At 48.9% G+C, this 22,416-nt stretch overlaps 2 protein-coding genes across 2 annotated transcripts in view; one reads left to right on the forward strand and one right to left on the reverse strand.

Moving 5' to 3' along the window:
* The window catches only part of LOC309585102 (large ribosomal subunit protein uL22), a 369,655-nt gene that overhangs the window by 7,253 nt on the left and 339,986 nt on the right, over positions 1 to 22,416 (reverse strand). The gene's annotated exons all lie outside the window — the stretch shown is intronic.
* LIPG (lipase G, endothelial type) lies at positions 13,245 to 21,785 on the forward strand (the record flags this gene model as incomplete). Its single annotated transcript, XM_082301981.1, has 10 exons — positions 13,245 to 13,414; positions 13,530 to 13,702; positions 14,694 to 14,873; positions 15,490 to 15,601; positions 16,730 to 16,954; positions 17,380 to 17,622; positions 18,100 to 18,220; positions 18,806 to 19,024; positions 20,082 to 20,174; positions 21,764 to 21,785. Exons 1-10 carry the CDS (start codon positions 13,327 to 13,329, stop codon positions 21,783 to 21,785), a joined length of 1,476 nt encoding a protein of 491 aa, XP_082158107.1. The 5' UTR covers positions 13,245 to 13,326.

The following is a 22,416-nucleotide window of genomic DNA, read 5'->3' on the forward strand; positions in this document are numbered from 1 at the left end:
GAGAGCTTTTGGATCCTAAGCAGAAAATTCAGGCAGGTGAGTCCAAAATCATATTCCTGAAAACTCCTGCATAGGAAGCAGCTGCCTCCTAATGGTACTGGTACCTCAATTCCACAGGACTTTACCTTAAACTCTGCTGGTGCCATCCCTCTTGCTCCCTTGTCCATACTGCCCAGCCCCGGTGCCTGTGCTGTGCATGCCCAGGGACATGTCTGCTGTCCCAGCAAGTACAGACAGCAAACACACAGCTGTGCTTGGACCTGAGCCGAACCTCCGCTTTGTGCTCTGGGAGCTCCTGCTGGGAACATCCTCCCGTGAGGGGCTCATCACAATGGCAGCAGAAGTTTCTGTTATCGCCTCTGCTCTGCAGCCAGCCTGGGACAGCTGGGGGTGTTCAGCTGCACAAGAGAAGGCTCCAGGGAGAGCTCAGAGCCCCTGGCAGGGCCTCAAGGGGCTCCAGGAGAGCTGCACAGGGACTGGGGACAAGGCACAGAGGGACAGGACCCAGGGAATGGCTTCCCAGTGCCAGAGGGCAGGGCTGGATGGGAGACTGGGAAGGAATTGCTGTCTGGGAGGGTGGGCAGGCCCTGGCCCAGGGTGCCCAGAGCAGCTGGGGCTGCCCCTGGATCCCTGGCAGTGCCCAAGGCCAGGTTGGATGGGGCTTGGAGCAATGTGGGACAGTGGAAGGTGTCCCTGCCCATGGCAGGGGTGGCACTGGATGACTTTTAAGGTCCCTTCCATCCCAAACCATTCACTGATCCCATGATTCTCTCCTGTGGCTGTACTCCTGGGGCTGGAAGGGGGCTGCACCCCTTATCCTGCTGTGGAAAGGCCCAGCAGGCAGCAGGGAGTGTATAGGTACAGGAGCGTTCTCTCACGTAAGTCTTTTTGTGTCTTTAGCTGTGGGTAAACAAGTGGCCTTATCAGTGGTACTAGGAGCTGAATGTGACAATCAGCCAATGTCCATGACAGTCATCATCCCTCCTGACCAGAGGGACAGGTGAGTGGCAAGACTGGCTGGAGTTACATTTTCACTGTCTGGGGTTATGTTTTTGTGGCAGGTCTAAAACCACATGGAGTTAATCTCCAGCCAGGGGACCTTCCTGCTCACCTTCCAGGCTGACACTCAGCTCAAGCACACACTCAGCTTGGGGCAGTCACTTCTAACAGAGGGGCAGGTGGAGAAACAAGAAGGGCTGTGCTAAAACCCCTGGAACACATAGAAACACTGGGGCTGACTAACCAAGCTTAACTCCAGCTTGCTAAAACACAGCCCGTATCTGCTGTGCTATAGAAGAGGGCCTGGCCTGTTCTTCGCACGGGAATGGAAGCCAATTCGTCAAATCCTTTTGTAGATATCTTGGCATTTCTCTTAGAGACACAGCTTTTGGAGTCCAAGGGTTATGTGGGGATATTAAACTGTCATTCACAAAATTACACACAAATGGTTCCTTGTCCTAATGTTTAAGCAGAAAATCTTGAAGACAAAGACATTATAAATTGAAACCAGTTTGAATGCTGCAAACACTGGGGCTTTCAAACCATCAGATAGCTGCCTACTCCTTCTTTCTCTGAAATACTCTCTGCTGACCAGCCTATGGTCTCCTGTCCTCCTTGTCCCAGATGCATGGCTCCTCCAGAGCACAGCTCACCCCCACTGTTTGCCTTTTCCTCCCACAGTCAGCAAAACAGTGTCATTTGGACACATGGTAGTCAAGTTCTCCAGCTAAAGGGCTCTCCATGAGCATCTTAAAATCTACTCACCCAGGTAGTGAGTCACAGGAACAAGATCATAGAATCACAGATTCATTAAATGTTTTGGGTTGGAAGGGACTTGAAAGATCATCCCATCCCACCCCCTGCCATGGGCAGGGACACCTTCCACTATCCCAGGTTGCTCCAAGCCCCATCCAACCTGGCCTTGGCCACTGCCAGGGATCCAGGGGCAGCCACAGCTGCTCTGGGCACCCTGGGCCAGGGCCTGCCCACCCTCACAGACAGCAATTCCTACCCAAAATCCCATCTAGCCCTGCCCTCTGGCAGTGGGAAGCCATTCCCCCTTGTCCTTTCACTACATGGAAAAGGGGAAAATGCACCTCCAAAAGGTGGACTGAACTTCATCAGAGATTTGCTCTGCATCAGCAATTCTGTCTTGGTCACTTGAAGAGCTTAGTTATGTTATATATTCCTCCCTGCGGCTTTTAAGAAGAGATGCTTCCATAGGGAGCCAGAAGATCCTTATTTAAGCAGATAAGTTATTTATATGCCTATATTTGTGTGCTTTTATCTGTATATACATGTACATATATAACTCATCATAAGTGTATCATCTAAAACATGTGAACAACCGAAATGCTTTTGATGCCCTGCGAGTCCTCCTAAAACACAGACAATTCTTTGCAAGGAGAGGTTAGCTGCACATCCTATTTAAATAATTTCTGTCGTGTGTATGCTGTACCCAGAGCAGGGGTGAGGAAAGAGCTGGGGAGCTCAGCGTCACGACAGCCGAGTATCTGTCCTCGCTGTCACCACTGCTGAAGCATGATGCAGCAGCCACAGCATCTTCCCCACGCTGCTGGTGACCTGCCTGCCAGGATCATAGTCAAAACAAAAAAACCAACAAACCACAGCAATCGGTGGTGTTCTCTTAATACTCAACTTTTTTGGCATATTGTTCAAAGATACGGATTCATCCACCCCCTACACACCCAGCTAGGAGGGAATCACTGGTAAAACAAACCTCCTGTGTGATTAAATAACCTTGTAGCTAAAGTTTGTGTTTATTCAGTGCAGTTTTTGACAGCAAACCCATTTACGCAGGTTGTGCAGGTCTATGACTGCTTGTTCCTGGCTTTAAGTACCAGGAACAGCCAATCTCTGTGATGAGTGAATAAAAGCATCATGTAACTGCCTGATCATAAACACTTTCTGGGATAAATTAAATCCTGGGTTTACATTTGCCCTAACCTGTCTAGCTCATAACCAAGAAGTACTGCTTTAAATGTGCTTTTGATTAATGAAACCTAAATTATCCCTGGAATCACAAATATTGCCCACAATTTAGTTACAATTTAAACTATGGGGAATTCTGTTTAAACAAAAGAGAATGGTTGAACCCTGAAGCAGGTGGGCCAGAGACAATATCCTGGGCAACCAGCTCTGGCTGACTCTGCCTTGAGCTGCAGGGGGCTTGCTCTGGACAGCCTCCACTGGCCCTTCCCAACCTCAGCTTCTCTTGATCTGTGAATCCTGTCAACATTTCTAAAACTGAGTGTGCCCTGTACTGTCAACCCAAACTCCCTTTGTTGCACTGCATCTCCTAAACAAAATGGATCAAAGAATCCTCCTGCTCTCCTCTGCTACAGTCATGATTAATGTGGCAATGCTGGGTTGGCAGTCAGACTCAAGCACCTTAGAGGTGTTTTCCACCCTTAAATGATTCCATGATCCTATAACCCTGTCTGCTGTTTTTGCAGCTGCCCTGCTTAAGAGCTCCTCTTAATCAGCTGATAGACCACAACCAAACTTGCTTTTCTCTTCCAGGGGTTTCTCCACCTCCCTGCTGGCAGACAAAGCATGCAGGGACCTAGGACAGAAGCAGTCCTTCCAGACAGGACCTGGCTTTGCAGAGTTCTGCTCAGAGCTGGGAGATGAGCTTGGATGATGCCTATTAACACAACCTGTGCCAAAGTTTCAGACAGCAGACAGCTTTCTATTCATGGCACAGCAAGAAGCAACAGCCCTGAACATCTAAATTTCATGTCTGTAGCAATCTTTCCAGCATCTTCATTTTTTATCCCAGTGCGTGGCTTTTGTGGTCATTCCTTACTATTCTTATGGTCAGAGATTCTTCCTAAGTTTCTGATCCCCCCAGCTCTAATGATTGCAGTGTCTTCCTCTCCACAAGACGCAAACTAACTCCGCTTTGATCCCAAATGTCACCTCTGAGGTCATCCTTCCCTCCCAGCTCGCTCCATGCCTGTCCTCCAGTCATCCAGCTACTTCCTCTTTTGCTATTGCAACAACTCTGACACAAGCCCCCTCTTTCAAAGCTTTCCCTATCTGTCCAGCTTACTAATCCTCTCTAGCTGTGCTGCCCTCCCCCTCTCCAGCCTCTCCCCTCCACTCTGCCTGGTCTTTTCCAGCGTGCCGTGGCCCAGTCACATGCGGTGCTTGGGAAGGTCATATGATGGGTAGGGACTGCCGCGCAAGCCTGTGGCAAGGGGCCCCTATAGGTAGCACACCTCCAGCTCCCACCCCACCCCTCGGCCATCAGCTGCCCCGTGACTCACTCAGGTGCTGGACCTGCATCCTGGATGGGCACGGAAGGGGAGACACAAGGAATTGCACAAGGAGCTGTTTAGTGGGTTGGGTCCTGCACCCATATCCCAGACTGGGGATGTCTGCTGCTACTGCTCCCCTGTCCTACCTGCCCAGCAGGCCTCTGTTTAGAAGATCTCACCCTTGCTCTGTAAAGTATATCATAGAATGGAATCCTAGAATTATTTGGGTTGGAAGGGATCTTAAAAATCTTCTCATTCCACCCCCTGCCATGGGCAGGGACACCTTCCACTGTCCCACATTGCTCCAAGCCCCATCCAACCTGGCCTTGGCCACTGCCAGGGATCCAGGGGCAGCCACAGCTGCTCTGGGCACCCTGGGCCAGGGCCTGCCCACCCTCACAGACAGCAATTCCTTCCCAATATCCCATCCAGCCCTGCCCTCTGGCACTGGGAAGCCATTCCCTGTGTCCTGTCCCTCCATGCCTTGGCCCCAGTCCCTGTGCAGCTCTCCTGGAGCCCCTTGAGGCCCTGCCAGGGGCTCTGAGCTCTCCCTGGAGCCTTCTCTTGTGCAGCTGAACACCCCCAGCTGTCCCAGGCTGGCTGCAGAGCAGAGGGGCTCCAGCCCTGGAGCATCTCGGTGGCCTCCTCTGGACTGGCTGCAGCAGCTCCAGGTCCTTGTGCTGTTGTTCCCCAGGGCTGGGGCAGCTCTGCAGGTGGGGCCTCACCTGAGCAGGGCAGAGGGGCAGAATCCCCCACTTTGACCTGCCTGTCACACTGCTGACGATGCAGCCCAGGGTATACCTGACCTTACAGAGAAGCCCTTTTGCTTTTCCCCTGCCCTCACTTCAGTCTTTCTGCCTGTCTGGCCTTGGACTGGGAAGTCCTGGGATGAATGTCAGCAGCATCTGTACATTATAGACAGGAACACGAGTACAAGGCACTAAGAAATGCCCCAAACTCTTCTTACTTAATTACAGAGCCATTGACTCTTCCTATTAAGCTCCACACACTCAATAAACACAATAAATGGGAGATGTTAGGCAATTAAGAATAAATGGCCAGAAGGTGAAACAGTGCCTGGTGAGGACCAGCATCTCATCATCCCATTGCACACTCTGCTAACAGATGTGGTAGGTGTCCTTTTCATTGAGACACTGAGGAATAAGACTTGGTTCAGGGATGGGATAACTGATGAGTTGTCAAAGTAAAATGTGCAACCTGGTGGAAACCGAAATGAGTAATACTGTTGGTGTAAATAAAGCCAACATCTGAGAAAAGCAGGAGACTCCCTGTATTTCCAACGTTGACTTGAGGCTTTTCCCTATCTCAGGCACATTCCAGCTCTACACCCTGCATGGATTGGAGAAAACAAATGGTTCAAACAGGAGGGTAAAGGAAGAACAGGGTGCTGGAGAACAAATGATACTGACCTTGATGATGCACAGCAGCATCTTGTGCAGCTTATTCCTGTCCTCAAGCTGTTTGTCACCCTTTTTCTGAAACACAGAAGCTAGTGCGTAAAGTCTATGTTTGTGGTTTAAAACACGATCCCTCTTCAGTGTGTGAATCACAGTGAAATACTGCCACAGGGTCTCCTATATACCAGCTGAATCAGCAGTCAGGACCAGAAATAGATGAAGAGCTTGTGTGAGCTGACACAACAACTGCCCAGGAAGAAACAATTACCTGAAATTTGCAACCATAAAGCTTGGGTATGTATTTACAATAATGGTGAGAACTAACATGTGTTTTTATAGGACTTTGTAAAGTGAGTAACAAATTAGTTGGTTTTAATAAGTAGACACTGGAAGTCGAGTGGCATGCTCGGAGTTTCAGGGGTTTGGTGTCCATGCAGATTTACAGGATCAGTTTTGAAAGCCTGGGATAGATTTAAATTGGATTTAAGAGTGCTGAAAATTAATAATAGTGTAATAGAATGGGTTTGCGTGTAAGTGACCTTAAAGATCCGTCTGTTTCCAAAGCCCCTGCCATGTGCAGGGACACCTTCCACTAGGTGAGGTTCCTCCAAGCCCTTTCCAACCTGGCTCCAGACAACTGGTTTAGGGGTTAGTCTGGAGAGCTTTCAGAAAAGACGGAGATGTCAGCTTACACATTATTCTGCCAAAATGCCAAATTCCAAGATTTTTTTACCTGCTAATTACTGGAAACAACCCCAAAGCCAGAGCTCTGCCCTGTCCGACCCATCTCAGTGGACAGGAGAGCCACTGCCTGCTCCACTGGAGCTTCATCCCAGCTGAGTGTTGGGTACACCTCAGTGGTGGTGTTACCACATCCACTCGCCACCTGGGCCACACATTCCTGCAGATTTGAAGAAAAAGCATTTGGATAAGGATATGCACTCTAGAGCAATCCCTAAAGCTAACAACTGCCCTACCTGCTCCTCTCTGGACTCTCTAGCAGCCCAGGCTCCTCTTACAAAAAAGACAGAGGAGCAGCCTAAGTGATTTATTACTTTTTTAGTATTTTCTCTTTGCTGGATGCAGGAGACTTAAAGCAGAAGCTCTGTTGAGGACTCACTATCCACCAGCTGAAGGATCAAGTAATCACAAACTTCTGAGATATCACATCCCACCAAAACAGGACCTCGGAAAGGAGCAGAAGCAAAAATCCCTCTGGCCACCCACAACACCTCCACACTGCCAATGGGCTTGGCTCCAAGTCCATGTTCAAGCCCAGACACGCTCAGCATTCGTCCAGCTTGGATGGAAAAGTGTGAATTTTGCGTAAAAGCATAAGAAGAGAGAAAATACGCATCATTCCCCAGCACAGGCCTAAAGGCATCCTTGTCTGCAGAGTGGATGGAGCAGGCCCACTGCACACCACTGGGCCTTCTGTCTGACACAAAGCAGCCAAGCAGCCTGGATCCGTCTCACAGACCACGGGACATGCTGGGAATGACAAGCTGAATTCCACTTGTCTGCTTGGGCACAGCGAACAGGCATCAGGACACGCGGAGCTCTCTCTGGCTTCCAGCCTGAGCTCCTGCACAGCCCTGCTGAGGCTGAAGGAGGGCAAGATCACTTGAGGGTCTCACAGCAACCCGGGGGACTCATTCAAGACATGGGCAGGGGCAAAAAGAGATAAAAACCATCATAAAAATCACTTCATGTTGCTCATACATGTCTGGGAAAACAGCAGAAATTTGAAGAAGTAAGAAGAATTTTGTCTGTGGTGAAGGGTGGTCCAGCAGCAGGACCAGGTTCCTGCTGTGGGGAGGGGGCAGCCAGCAGGGATCAAAGCCTCCTGGAAACCTCCCAGTGGATGGCGATGCCTGGAGACAGGTACAAACTGTAACCCTGTGTGACAACGTTCACAAGAATTAGCATTTCGCAGGAATGTGGGGATTTATTCTTCAAGGCCCACCATATCCGCGAGCACTACAGCCCAAACACTGCACCAACAGAGCATGTGCTTGATAAGAACCCAGGAACAGATGCCAGCGGATTTAATGTGGGACAGGAGGCCCATTGCAGGTTTGCAGACTGCTGGCAGGGTCAGCTGTAAATATTCCCTCACAATCAAAGGCATTCATCTAAGGATTACATGCTGGGGGCTTTGTGGTAAAGTAAATTTGCAACTAACAGGACCATTAATAGTCAGACAGTTTAGTGGGCTTGCTGGCTGCCATTTATTTTCCCCCCAGTCATTTTTACTACATCTAAATACCATGCGGATGTGGGACTTGAATGAGGTGTCTTAAGAAATCAGCTTAGAAGGAGTAGGAGAAGGGGTTACCTCCAACAAAGAGAGCTCAACAGGGATCGAACAGGGATATCAATAGTGGGTAAGGCCACTGAAGCATGTGAGCTGATTTCATAACCTGGTGGAGATTAGCCTCTTCTGTAAGCAAACAAACCTACACAGGGATATGAAGTATTGGTCCTATAAAGCATGTTCATAGAGGGGCTGTATTTGAAAGGCTGAGGAGGGGAGGCAAAACTTTGTGGGGTAAGGAGTGGCTGTGAAACAAAGACACCATGGCCTGTTTTCACCCCAGTTTGACACTCTCAGAACAAAAACATCCAGAGCAGAAACTGTGCCACAGAAATAATATGTCCCTGCTCTGCAGCAAGTGCTAAGCATAAAATAAAAGTGGTGTGATGGGATGATGACAAACCAAGAGTTCCCGGGCTGAGCAGGCACAGGGTGATACAAGGATGAACCTGGGATGGTATTTCACTGGAGAGCTGCCTCTCCAGGACCTCAGGCCCCTTGGGGTGCGGTGAGCTCTGCACCCCTGTCTGATGTGGGGGTCCTTCCCAGGCCTTCACCCCAGCTCAGTGCACACCGAGGTTGCTGCCATCCGAGCAGCCCTTCCCTGTCTCAGCTTGTTCTCTGCCTTTCCTCCCCCATCACCTTGGAAACAAGTAAGGCAGAAGGAGCCATGCTGGAAACTAGCATCAATTCCGTTGGATTCTACTGCCTGTGCTTTGTAATTGAGTATAGTAACTGTTTCATAACTAAAAAAAACTAGAGAGAGAGTGTGAGTCCCTTTCTCTCCCCTCCTTCTATCCTGTAAATCCTACTTCCTCTTTCCTTGGAGAAAGGAAGAACCAGGCAGGAAGAATGGAGGGTGGTTAAAACTCTCTCAGGTTTCTAAATGTACTCCTTGACACTGAATATCTGACCTAAAGCCATGACATCACTCTTTAGCTTGTTCAAATGAAAAATTCTTAATAGGAGCATCTTTAACTCTGGTTGGTGTGCCATTGTTTTCAGTAACAAGCACCTCACAAGCCCAAGAGCCACAATTTTTCCCCAACAGGAGTGGCCAAGTGTTCCACTTGTGCCTTCCCAGAAATGTGAAGCCACAGGAATACTGTGCAAATCCCTCCTGCAGCCGTTCATATCAGCAGCAGTACCCTGTCCTGGGCCTCAGAACACTCCGCTGCTCTTTCCATGGCAGGTCATCCGTGGGAGGATGAGGGATGCAATGTTGGTAGCGCTGTTCATACAAAAGGCTGCTGTTAGTTTTCCTTGTTATCTCCAGAACTGCTCACACCGGAATCACTCTACCTCTAGAGGTTTTTAAAGAGGTGGTGTGATGATTAAGGGTTTTCCCTTCTACTTTAATGCTCAGCTCTTTGGTGGTGTGGCCATTTCTGCAAGGAAAGCCGGTGTCTACATGCTAATTTTAAAGACAGGGGAAAAGAGGCATTAATGACAATTATTTTGCAGAAGTCTTCAGACTTCAGTCTCCTGGAAGTCCCTTCTGTCAGGAATGCTGAACTCCTGCAGAAGACGCTGACCATAACCCAGGTTTGAGATGCTCCCCTTTTATAGAAACAGCATTGAAAGTGTCTCCCTGATGGATGCATGGGTGTGGAAACCTCTCAAATTAAGTGCTGCTGCTGTAAAACCTGTCTAGTCCTTCCCTGAGAGCACCAACAGACTCCAGACCTTTAAATATTTGGGCATCTTAATTTACGTATCATACTGATTTTGGCTTTTTGCTACTAAATAAGCTTGATTCCTCTCATGTACCTTCAACCTCCACATTTCATGAGTCTACTCTGACTCACCGTGGTGCTGAAGAAGAAACCAGACTCAGCCACCCAGCACCCACCTGCAAAGAGCTTGTGACTACAGCTGAGTGGAACATTTTTCTATTTCCTATAAAAATGCTCATGATTTCAAAAACATTCCTCTTCTACTTTTGGACTGAATTGAGACCTTTAGGAAATCGTGTAGGAATGGAGCCAGGGAGAGAGGAAGAAAGCCAGAAAGACTCCTCCAAGAACAGCCACTGTCTCCGTGGGCATTGCCCCCCTCACACCAGCTGCTGAGGTAAAGCCTCCAACATCCCTACAAGTGCTGTAACTCTCAAGCTTCCATGTCTTTTAAAGTGGATCACTATCCATTTTACCCTGGTTTATTATTTATTACTTACTACAATATCCAGAAATTCCATCTGGGAGCCATGAAATCTTTCCCAGTGAAAAACTAATCAAAACTAGGAATTTTTCCTTAGAAATATTTGGCTTAATGAACTGCAATTTTCCAAGCAGCTCTGGGTGGGAGCCTCCTTCCCCCAAGGCCACAAGGGTTACAGAGAGGTCAGTGCCGAGCCACACTCCGTGAGTTGATACGATGCCCATCACGACAAACCCTGAGCATCTCCCTGGATGATCATCACCTTTCGGCTGAAGAAGCCAGGAATTATTTTGATGCACTTTTTCCTTGCTGTTGCTAAGCTATTCTCACTGCTACTGTCATTCTTGGAAGCCAGAGGCAAAGACCAGAACTCCCCTCCCAGAGCCCGGAGTTGCACAGACAAAACGAGGAGCTTTACAATAGTGGTTAAACCACGATAGTGTCGTGGTGTTCAGCAGTCTGGAAGGGGTTTGTTGGCACCAGAAATTTTTTTAAATTATGAGGCATTTGGTGATGAGGCTTGGCTGATTCATTTCCTGCAGGAGTAAGTCCAGTAGTGGTCAGCAGCTGAGAAATCTGGATCCTTTTGGTTTTTTTCAGTCAGTGCTGTCCGGGTGCTGCTCCTCGAGAGGGACCACACAGCTGCAGAGAAGAGGCTGCATTCTCAGGACATTCTGCTCAATCCCACACTCCCTGAGGAGCATGAGCATCATCTCCAGCCTCTGGAAACAGGACATGCTTGAGGCGATCCCACAACATGTATTCATCCTGCAGAGTCAGAAATTAAGAGGTTCTAGAAACAATCCCCAAAGAGGAGAGGAGCAGCAGTCCCCAGCCACAACCTGTCACATATAAGAGAGCTACAAGGAAATAGAAGTAGAATAGAATAGAATAGAATAGAATAGAATAGAATAGAATAGAATTAGAATAGAATAGAAGTAGAATATTTCAGTTGGAAGTGACCTGCAATGACCATCTAATGCAACTGTTGATCCACACAGAGTCAGGAGGCTCAGAGATGTGGGGTACAAACTGAGTACCCTGAGAAAGCACTGCCAGAAAGTCAGATTAATTGTCTCCTGGTGAGGGCTAAAGCAATTCCTGTGCCTAATTCCCTTCCTTCCCTTCCTTCCCTTCCTTCCCTTCCTTCCCTTCCTTCCCTTCCTTCCCTTCCTTCCTTCCTTCTGAATTCCTTCCTTCCTTCCTTCTGAATTCCTTCCTTCCTTCCTTCCAAATTCCTTCCTTCCTTCCTTCCTTCCTTCCTTCCTTCCTTCCTTCCTTCCTTCCTTCCTTCCTTCCTTCCTTCCTTCCTTCCTTCCTTCCTTCCTTCCTTCCTTCCTTCCTTCCTTCCTTCCTTCCTTCCTTCCTTCCTTCCTTCCTTCCTTCCTTCCTTCCTTCCTTCCTTCCTTCCTTCCTTCCGAATTCCTTCCTTCCTTCCTTCCTTCCGAATTCCTTCCTTCCTTCCTTCCGAATTCCTTCCTTCCTTCCTTCCGAATTCCTTCCGAATTCCTTCCTTCCTTCCTTCCGAATTCCTTCCGAATTCCTTCCTTCCTTCCTTCCTTCCGAATTCCTTCCGAATTCCTTCCTTCCTTCCTTCCTTCCGAATTCCTTCCGAATTCCTTCCTTCCTTCCTTCCGAATTCCTTCCGAATTCCTTCCTTCCTTCCTTCCAAATTCCTTCCTTCCTTCCTTCCTTCCTTCCTTCCTTCCTTCCTTCCTTCCTTCCTTCCTTCCTTCCTTCCTTCCTTCCTTCCTTCCTTCCTTCCTTCCTTCCTTCCTTCCTTCCTTCCTTCCTTCCTTCCTTCCTTCCTTCCTTCCTTCCTTCCTTCCTTCCTTCCTTCCTTCCTTCCGAATTCCTTTCCCTTCCCTTCCCTTCCCTTCCCTTCCCTTCCCTTCCCTTCCCTTCCCTTCCCTTCCCTTCCCTTCCCTTCCCTTCCCTTCCCTTCCCTTCCCTTCCCTTCCCTTCCCTTCCCTTCCCTTCCCTTCCCTTCCCTTCCCTTCCCTTCCCTTCCCTTCCCTTCCCTTCCCTTCCCTTCCCTTCCCTTCCCTTCCCTTCCCTTCCCTTCCCTTCCCTTCCCTTCCCTTCCCTTCCCTTCCCTTCCTTCCGAATTCCTTCCCTTCCTCCCTCCTAAACCCCACTGCCATATGTTTATATGAGAAAATCAGGAATTTACACACCAATTTCCATGCCAACTGTGCAATTTTCAAATAAAACTTTTAAACTTTTGCAAACCCTCTGACTTTTGTCTTTCCTTTAAACCCTAAGCTTTTATAAATCCTGGGTGCTCCCTTCTCCTTAGGGATGAGACACCACACTCCTCATCTTTGCCCATCATTTGCCTGCACCTTTTTCCTTTACCCACCACAGACCCTGGTGCCTTCTCCTTGCTTTCTGCTGTGAGTTTGGAGAGAAAGAGGAGCTGCATGGCTGAAGAAGGGGGAGAAAAACAGAGCAGGAAAATCGTGTTCCCAGAGTATGATCTCTTCTTACACTTATAATGCTGTGGTGAGACAGCAGCATTATAAAGTGAAATAACTTGTTATGGATCAGTAACTGGTAAATATACAAGTAATTAAAAAGTATAAATAAATGGTTAATTTTTGAATTCAAAATTATTTATGGTATCGATAACGTACTGCAGAAGGTGATAGGCTGTGAGTCGGGCAATGCCGTTCAGGAAGCATCTTGTGCCCCTTAGGTCCAGAGGGCCCCAAGTGGCAAAGTTCTGGGGGGTTCCCACGGGTGGAGATGGAAAGCACAGACCCCACTGGTACCTGGGTCAGCACCCGTGAGCCCCCCTCCCCAAACTCCCGCCAGTTCCCCACGCGGGGCTGCATGTCCCCTGTGCCCCTCGGGGTGTCAGCGCTGGGGACTCCCTGTGGCTCCCTCCAACCCCCCCCCGTGTCCCCTGTGCCCCTCGGGGTGTCAGCGCTGGGGACCCCCGGGGACCCCCCCACGCGGGGCGTGGCCTCCCATTCATGCTGTCGGTGACGTCACGGAAGGCGTGACCAATGGGAGCGGCGAGGTGGCCCCGCCCATGGTGCGACTCTTAAAGCGCCGCCGCCGCCGCCGCGCGTCCGTCCGAGCGTGTGTCCATCCATTCATCCTTTCCCTGCTCCAGCCCTCCGTCCGGCCGTCCTCCCGAGCCATGAGGAGGCTCTTCCTCCTGCTGTGCAGCGCCGTGTCCTGTTGCATCGCGGCGCGGGGCGCGGAGGCGGCGCTGCCGGCGGCGGGAGGTGGGTGAGCGCGGTCCCACGCGGGACCGGGGGAGCCGCGGAGCGGGTTCGTCCCCTCCCGGGGCAGGCGGGTTCGGAGGCGCTTTGCTGACCCTTCTCTCCCGCTGGCTCGCAGATGGCAGCGCGGAGCGTGTGCCGGCACAGAAGGCGCGGGTGAAGTTCGGTCTCCGCTCGTCGCCGGACGCCGGTGAGGATGGTTGCACGCTCGTCATCGGCCAGCACCAGTGCCTAGAGGACTGCAAGTTCAACGTGACAGCTAAAACCTTCTTCATCATTCACGGCTGGACGGTAAGTGTGAAGAATCCTGGGCAGTGCTGAGTCTGCCCACTCAGAGGGAGTAAACTGCCCTGTAAATGGGCTGTGTCTCCAGAATATTGATTTTCAGGAATTTCTGTGACTGCCTCATTCCCGAAGGTGTTCAAGGCCGGGTTGGATGGCACTTTGAACAACCTGGTCTAGTGGAAGATGTCTCTGTCCATGGCAGGGGACTTGAAACTAGATTATCTTTAAGGTCCTTTCCCACCCAAACCATTGTAGAATCCTATGAATATAGGAATTTGGGAAAACCTTTCATGTTCTGAGCACAGTGGTCTCTTAAAAGCTGTGCTTCTATTGAGATCTCTGGAGCAAAGAATTCTGGGTCAGGCTTAGGAACTCTGAAATCACCCAACTCATTCATAACTGCTCAAGATCACTTCATAGCTCTGTAACGTGAACGTGGCACTAAAATCCAGCTGACTGACCCCTGTGAATGTGACACTTGACTTCATGAGCACGTGTATAGACCTTCTGTAATCGTAGCTGTGTGCCCAGCCCTGATGTCTGCTACGTGGTCTCCTTGATAAAGAAACAAGAGGGCACACAGACTTTATCAAGCTTTTTAATTCTGCATTTGATGAGGCTGAGTGTGTGGCACGAGGGCACTTATCAGCTCTGCCAGGGCTTACACAAACCGTAGTGCCAGGTCTGGCGAATAATTTTGCAATCCATCAGAATTTCTGAAACTCTTGAGAAAAAGTGCGATAAGGTGGCACATAACGAATGCCTCTCCCTCCTGCCCTAAAAGGCAAGTGGATAATTACAGCCAGAGTCTCTCAAAACCTGTTTTTCTTACTCCATTGCAATGCATGCTCTTACTGCATTGCTGAGAGGTAGTGGGGCTTGCAGAGGAGCAGCATGCAGCTGGAGCAGCGTATGTAAATGACATGCAAATAACTTGACTGTGGAGGTGTCATCTTGGTCCTGCAAGCTGGAAACTGACACCTGAATTTCTTTCTAGATGAGTGGCATGTTCGAAACCTGGCTTGACAGCTTGGTGTCCGCACTGCAGGAGAGGGAGAAGGATGCCAACGTGGTTGTGGTGGACTGGCTCTCTCTTGCCCACCAGCTCTACACTGATGCCGTGAACAACACACAGATTGTTGGAAAAACCATAGCAAGGCTGCTTGACTGGTTACAGGTAGTGCAAGCTGAGAGCAGTCTCTGTTGTAATGCTCGGTTAGGGACTGTTGCACAAGGCTGCAGAGCTCCAGGGCTCACCAGCGGTGCAGGCTCTGCTGTAACACCCACCTCAGGGCTTGGCCAGGTGATGGCTCATAGCTGCAGTGCTGCTGCCCTGCCTTCCTGAAAGATTCTGCCTTGCAGCACGCTCGGGTCAGTGGTGCTGAAGTGCAGTTCAGATTTGGGAGTGCTGCCTGAGCAATGTGGACTTGGGAGTTGGGCATTCAGAGCCACCACTGGCTTGGCAGGAGGGTGGGGAAGGAGAAGGAGAGGTCCGTGGTGCTGCACTTGGCACCTGAGGCCATGGCCAGTGCTGAGTCTGCTGGCAGCTCCCAGGGGGAAAGTTTTATTCTTTATGATAAAGAATATCTTAATTGGGGCTGGAACATGGGTAAACCGCAAGGGCCATCCAAACCATTCCACTCATCTTGATGGAATACAAAACAAAGTGTGCTTATCTGCCCTCTTCCCCCCATCTCTTCTTGGAATTAGACTTTCTATTCCTGCAGATAGAAGCAGCACCAGATGCCCGGAAAGACAGGGGATCAAACTCTCATATTTTCTTTTCCTTGCAGGAAAACCCGCTCTTCAAGCTTGAGAATGTCCACCTGATTGGGTACAGCCTGGGTGCCCATGTGGCTGGCTTTGCTGGTAACCACGTCCATGGGACCATAGGCAGAATTACAGGCAAGTGGCTTTCTAAGCAGTCTCTCTCCTGTCCTTCCTGGCAGTGAGTTTCTCCGAAGAGGCTCCGTTTCCTGTGTTGCTACAATGTTGTTTTGGCGTTATTCTTCCAGAAATGACAAGTTTTCTACTTGTGGCAGCAGTGGAAAGCACAGGTCTCTTCACATCAATTGTAGCAGGGTTTCAAAGAAAAAGCCTTACCCAGGACAAACTGGTCCTGGGTTTATTTGAATTTAAATGTGGGCTCGAAACAAGTCCAGCTCAAGCTCTTACTATCTAAATGCTATTCCTCTGAGTGATACTGGTTTTGTAATTGTAGCTCATAAACTAATGGAAATGAGAGCTGTTGGGTGCTGTTTGTCCTACAGGATGTCTGATTAAAAAAAGAAAAAAAATCAAACAACTCTAACCCCTCATTCTGGAAATATCTGAAGACTTTGCTTCCAGCTCCAGAGGAAAGCTGATTTCAGCATGTGAGAACTTAGGGCATAGTACAAGGGGTTGCATTAAGCATTTAAATGTGACACTGGCAGTGAGAATTCCACAGAGCCTAGCAATAAGTGTCTGTATTTAGTTAATCAGGAAAAAAAAAATCACCTGACAGTCAAGTTGTAGAAATGCTCTGGCATGCAGCTTCAGGTTGGGGGTGAGGCTCAGGGGTTAACAGAGCATCCCAAACCCATCATGGGATCTCAGATGCAGGGATTACCTGGCTGCTGCTGAAATTGTGTTAGTCCCTCTGTATGTGCAGTCTGAGAACAGACTAAATGTCAATGAGGCAGCTTTGGCTGCCAGCTGTCCCTGGGGTGTTAAACCTCTTCTGGTCTTTGGAGCTGCCTCTTGAATCATGTCTTCACCATGACCTAGTGAAGGCTCTTTGCTTCCAACAGGCAATCTGATCATGGTGCTACTATTGGGTTGTATTGCTCCAAAAGTGGAGCGGGACATCTTTATTTGTTCCCTCGGTGAGCCCATGGTGAAGACATCTTGGAGGATAGTACCAGCAATGAGGCTGGGACTGTCTGTGTATCAGCTGGTGAGGAGACATGCCAGCAGCAGGCTTCTGGCTGTATTCTGTATGAAATAACCCAATTTCTTACCTGGCCCTTTGTGTTCTGTCTCTGACTCCAGGCTTGGATCCTGCTGGCCCCATGTTTGAAGGAGTGGACCCCAGCAGGCGCCTCTCCCCCGATGATGCCAACTTTGTGGATGTCCTTCACACCTACACCAGGGAAACACTGGGTGTTAGCATTGGGATCCAGATGCCTGTGGGCCACATTGACATCTACCCCAATGGGGGAGACTTCCAGCCTGGCTGTGGCCTAAGTGATGTCTTGGGAGCCATTGCCTATGGGAGTAAGTTCTCTTTACCTTTTGCCTCTGTTCAGTGTAGACTTCTCACAAATAGACTGGCATTGATGCTGGGGGGTGACCTTTTCCATAAAAGCAAAGAAAACCATTTCTTCCTTCTAAATTGTCTGTACTACTGGAGATAGTTGCTGGAAACTATACCTGCTTTTAATTCCCATTCTCACTCCCAACATCTGATCATAATCTGTGGTCTTCTGCTGGGACTAGGATCCTCTTGAAGATCTTCATGGTAGGGACTAAGTGAGCATCTCCCACTAACCTCCTGAATTGCTGCTGTTAGAGAACTGTTGAAGTTTGGCCACGCTCAGCTCATGTTGGGCTGCAGAAAGGCATAGCTCACTTTATCTTACGGGCTGCTGGGGTGACAACTGCTTAAACCCAGTGTATCCCTTGCAACTCTGCCTCTCTAGCAATTGGTGAAGTTGTTAAGTGTGAGCATGAGCGGTCTGTGCACCTCTTCGTGGACTCCCTGGTGAACCAGGACAAGCAGAGCTTCGCATTTCAGTGCACCGACTCCAGTCGCTTCAAGAAGGGCATCTGCCTGAGCTGCCGCAAGAACCGCTGCAACGGCATCGGCTACAACGCCCGCAGGATCCGGCACAAGAGGAACAGCAAGATGTACCTGAAAACCAGGGCTGACATGCCCTTCAAAGGTATGCTTCCCCTCCCCGGAGGAGCACGGCCTCCCTGTGGGAGCAGCCTCCCAGAGTTGGTGTTGGGAAGGATGTCGAGGTGGAGGAGCAGCATCGCCCCGAAGCCGTGCAGCTGCAGGCGTCGGTGTTCCACTGGCCCCCGGCTGCACTTCTGTCCTGTGGCATTAATGTGCTCCTTCCTCCCTGTGGAATGAACCCACAAGAATGCTCTGCCTTTTGAGCAGGACTGCAGTTCACCTGCTGTGCTTGCAAAACTCAACCTCAGAGCAGTGTAAGCCTTCCCCAGAGTGGAGCTGCTGCTGTTGTTGTGTAAAACTCAAATTTGTAATCAGCAAGGGCAGGAAAAAGTGATCAGTGCTGTCCCACTAAAGGAAGGGTCTGGTCTCTGCTAGCCAGCACTATTTCACACCGAGCAATGCTGAGCAACGTCTCTTTCAGCACAGTTGGTTCCATCTCTGCTCTCCCCTTTCTCTCCAGTCTACCACTACCAGATGAAAATGCATGTCTTCAGCTATAAGGGCTTGGGAGAGGTGGATCCCACCTTCTCTGTCACCCTCCACGGCACCAATGGAGACTCTGAGCCTCTCTCTTTAGAAATGTAAGTGATCTGGCTTTTGTGTTTTTACCTAAGTAAGAAGGCCACAGGGACTACACAGGATGGCAGCATTCTTTTTCCTCTGCTAACACTGGCATTGCAACCCAGCCTAGCAGCCTCGCTTCATCACCTTTCAAAAAAGCCTTTCATCCAGTAGCCTAATTATAATTTATTACTGGATGAATTGAGAACATTTTAATGTGCCCAGTCCTTTACATGTTAGCATTCATGTCTCATTGCTTTTTTGTGTTTGTTTGTTTGTTTGTTTTGCTTTTCCCTTTCCCCATTTGGACGTAGGCTGAAATATCTCTGGAGGTGCTGCTGACCTCCTTTAGCCTCTCCCAAAAGAAAGACCAGGCATGAAACCCACCTTTAAGCTATGGAAGGATGGCCAAGCTAAGTTCTCGATGCATTGTGTGGAACCAGCTATCTGAGCTCACCTCAGTGTAATCAGTAATTAACTGGTGACAGTTGAACGTGCAGCACTTGATAAGCTGTAAGGGCTCTGTTGAACTCCTGGCACAGAACAAAGGAGCACCTGGCATGCTTCCATAAGGAAAAAATTCTGAGTGTCTGCCTCTCTTTCAGGCTTGATCTAATCGGCCTAAACGCTACGAACACCTTCCTGGTCTATACTGAGGAGGACATGGGTGAACTTCTGAAAATAAAGCTCACCTGGGAGGGGACATCTCAGTCATGGTATGATCTGTGGAAAGAGCTGAGGAGCTACTGGTACAGGCCCGTGAATTCCTCCCAGGAGCTCCACATCAGACGAATACGTGTGAAATCTGGGGAAACGCAGCAGAGGTAATAATTGTGCTAGGCTGCACGTGGACTGACCTGAAACTTCAGCCCAGAACTGAGAAAAACAAGCTGGTGTTTTGGCTGTAGTTGGCATCCTGAGCTGCCTTTCATTTTTAGTGTCACCAGCTAATGCTCCTTTGTGGTGTAAGAGAGCAGGTCACTGTCCTGCACGAGGCTGCAAACAGGCTTTAAGCAAAACTAGTCACCACAGAGCAGATCTGGGGTGTTCTTTTGCTTTATTTTGATACTGTGGCATCCCCTGGGGACTAAGTTAACCTGCTTCAAGGTGGTTTAGATCATACCTAAAGCGTTAAAACACTGAGCACCAAAAGTACTGAAACATGGATGGTCATGGCTGTTACTTACAAGCTTAATGTGCTGATTTGGCACAACCAGCAGGACCTAAAACTGCAACCAGTAACATGGTGACACCAGCCCCTCAAGCACTGCATTGCTTCTTCTGGCATCTGCCTGGGGGTTGGAACGAGGTGATTTTTAAGAGCCTTTCCAAACCCAACCCATATCCCTGGATCATAGAGTTGACTATAGAATTCTAGTGGAAGATTCTCTACTGTGGCAGGAATGATTTTTAAGGTCCCATCCCAGCCAAATCATTCTCTGATTCTATGATTCTCTGCAAATGGAAAGTTACCTGAACATCCAAAAAGTATTAAAACTTCCAAGCACATAGCACTGCACTCCCACTTCCTTTGTTAATGGTGATCTGAAGGTAACCCAGATTTGTCAAAGAGCAGCAGTTGACACTGACGATTTCCCACATTTCTCAGAGCTTTAAATAAGCATCACCTGTCATCTGTAAGGTATTCTGCATCCTGGCTTGTACGAAACACAGGGGTAGTAGAAGCAAAGATCCCCAGTTAAAATATTGAAGTAGGAAGTAAAACAGCTGCTCAAGGGGCTGATGGTGTATCCAGATGCTCTGTGGGATGGATGTCTAATCAAACAACTCGTCCTAGAATTAGCTGCAATCTGTATTACTTGTTAATTGTTAATCATGGAGACAGCAGGTACCTTGACTTCTGATTCCTCCTCCTCCTAGGTTTGCTTTCTGTGTGGAGGACTCCCAGCTAACCAGTATATCTCCTGGCAAAGAGCTCTGGTTTGTGAAATGCACAGAGGAATGGCAGAAAAGGTATGGAAGTCAGTCAAGAGAAATTCTGTCTGATGCATATGGCTCGGCTGGGATGAGTGGAACCTTCTCCTTTTTTTTTTTTTTTTAGACCTCAAAACCTCTTTTCTTTCATAAAAGATAAGTATTTTTAGCCTAAGATTCACAGCTATCAGACTTAATTTTCATGTATGCTATATCTATTGCTAAGTAGGTGATATTATTCTCCCTTCTGACCTTGAATTGTCACCTTGTACCTTTACATGTTTACTGCCAAATGGGTGTAGCACAGTCCTTGGTCCTAATTGTGGTAGGTGCTAAATTGAGGTGCCACCAATGCCCCAGATCTGTGCAAGAGTGGAAAGGTAAGTAAGAGGCATCTATTAACTGCCCTGTAAAACAGGGGGAAGCTAGCAGGAGTGCAGGGCATTGCCTCAAAGATTGTTTCAGTCTGGTAGAAGACCCTGAGCTGCCAAGAAATCTCTTGGTTAAAGTTTGAGCTCAACTGAATGAGCAAGACACAGGTGAGGACTTGCCATGGTGTTACAGCCCTGACTCCTACAGCCTCACCTCCAGGCCTGCTGATCTCTTCTGGTCCAGGAGAGTGCAAACTCTGCCACTGCCAAAGCATCTCAGCCTTGCTTAACCTCTGGGGGACTTCCCAGACACCTAGAACTATCCTCAGAGCATGACTTCCAGAAAGTCTGGTCCCAGCAGCAACAACCTGATTGCCTCAGATGCCTGCAGTCATATTTTGAATGAATCCCTATTCATTTGACTAAAGGATACTTCCCTTTGGATTCAGCCCAGCCTTTTGCCCTCTCTTAAATTTCAGTTTGGAGACTTGGAGCTTTATCACTTCTAATCCAGAGGACAAAGTGCTTGTTAGGGCTAGCAGAGCCCCGTGGAAGTCAAGCTTTGCACAGCCCTCCTGGGCAGCAGAGCTCAGCTCAGAAATGTGAGCTGGTCCCGCTCCAGGTTTGGCAGAAACCAGCAAGCTGTGCTATGCACGGTAGCAAACAATTCTGTGAATGAAACCCCTGTGCAAAAACTTGTTGCCCTGCCACAAGTCTCGAAAGATTGAGTAAACAGTCCTGCAGGTACAATAAAAGGCTGTTTTGATATGCTACTTGGTAACCCCCATAAAACAGAATTGCTGGCAGATGTGCCCTTCCTGCTTGCTCGTGCCGTGCAGCTTGTGCACGAGGCAGAGGAGCTGAGCTCAGCTCCAGCACACCATTTTTTCTAGGAAATGATCCTTTCTCCCAGAAATTATGAATGATTACTTGCTGTTCAGCTCTCTGTTTCTGCCAAGTCAGTGCAATATTATAGTTCCCTACTTGGAGACTGAGCCTGCAAACATCTGTCCATCCCAAATGGAGCTGCACAGGCAGGGTCTAGCTCAAGCCCTGTAATTTCTGCTTGCAGCCTGCATAATGTCTGCTGCAGGCTCTCACTGAGTAGCTACTGGGCAAAGTGTGGCTTTGACAGAATGAAACACCAACCTGTGCTGTCCAAACCTGTTCTTGGCATCCCAGAAGTTCTTAGAAATTCTTCATTACTCCTCTTAACTTCTGCATTTAACTAGGTACCTTTTTTGCTGTTTTCCCCAGATCTGTCTCAAATCTCCTCTGAAGGCTCCCCGTAAGACTCAAACCAAGACACCTAGATGCATGAAGACCACACAGGTGGCAAGATGCTCTGGGAAAAACCTGGCTTGGTAGCACTTAAAAAAACTAGCTCTTAAGGACAAAACATCTTGGACTGGATGCAAGAAACTGAGGAGCAATTGATGAACTGTGGTCCTAGACCTAGAATAACTAAAACTCCATTTTCCCTTTCCCGAGGAGCCTGGTTTGTGCATTTAACCTTGCCTTGACCTGTTACACGCTGCATTTTCCCTTCCCTGCTCCCATTAACTAGAACTATGGGTGAGATCTTCACAGACTGAGAGCTCAGCTATGATCTTCTGGTCTGCCTGCCAGTGGAGTTGAGAAGACAAATAACCACGCTAACTGCCCATCAGACCGTGGATGACAGAGCCACCAAGAACAAATTAGCACCTAGGGTAGGAGTTACCATGGTCCTGTAGCACTGTGGGTTGCAGGAAGGGGAGACCAGCACAGGTCAGCTGTGTGGGGTTGTCCAGGGAAGGGCTGGGGATAAGCACAATGCCACTTAATTCAAGTTGTCCTTTGCTTGCCTTAAAAATAATCTGTTCTGATACTGAAATGTCTATTTACCTGACATATGGCCTGATAAGAAG

This window comes from Coloeus monedula, assembly GCF_965178545.1.
Source record: "Coloeus monedula genome assembly, chromosome: Z".
NCBI lineage: Eukaryota > Metazoa > Chordata > Aves > Passeriformes > Corvidae > Coloeus > Coloeus monedula.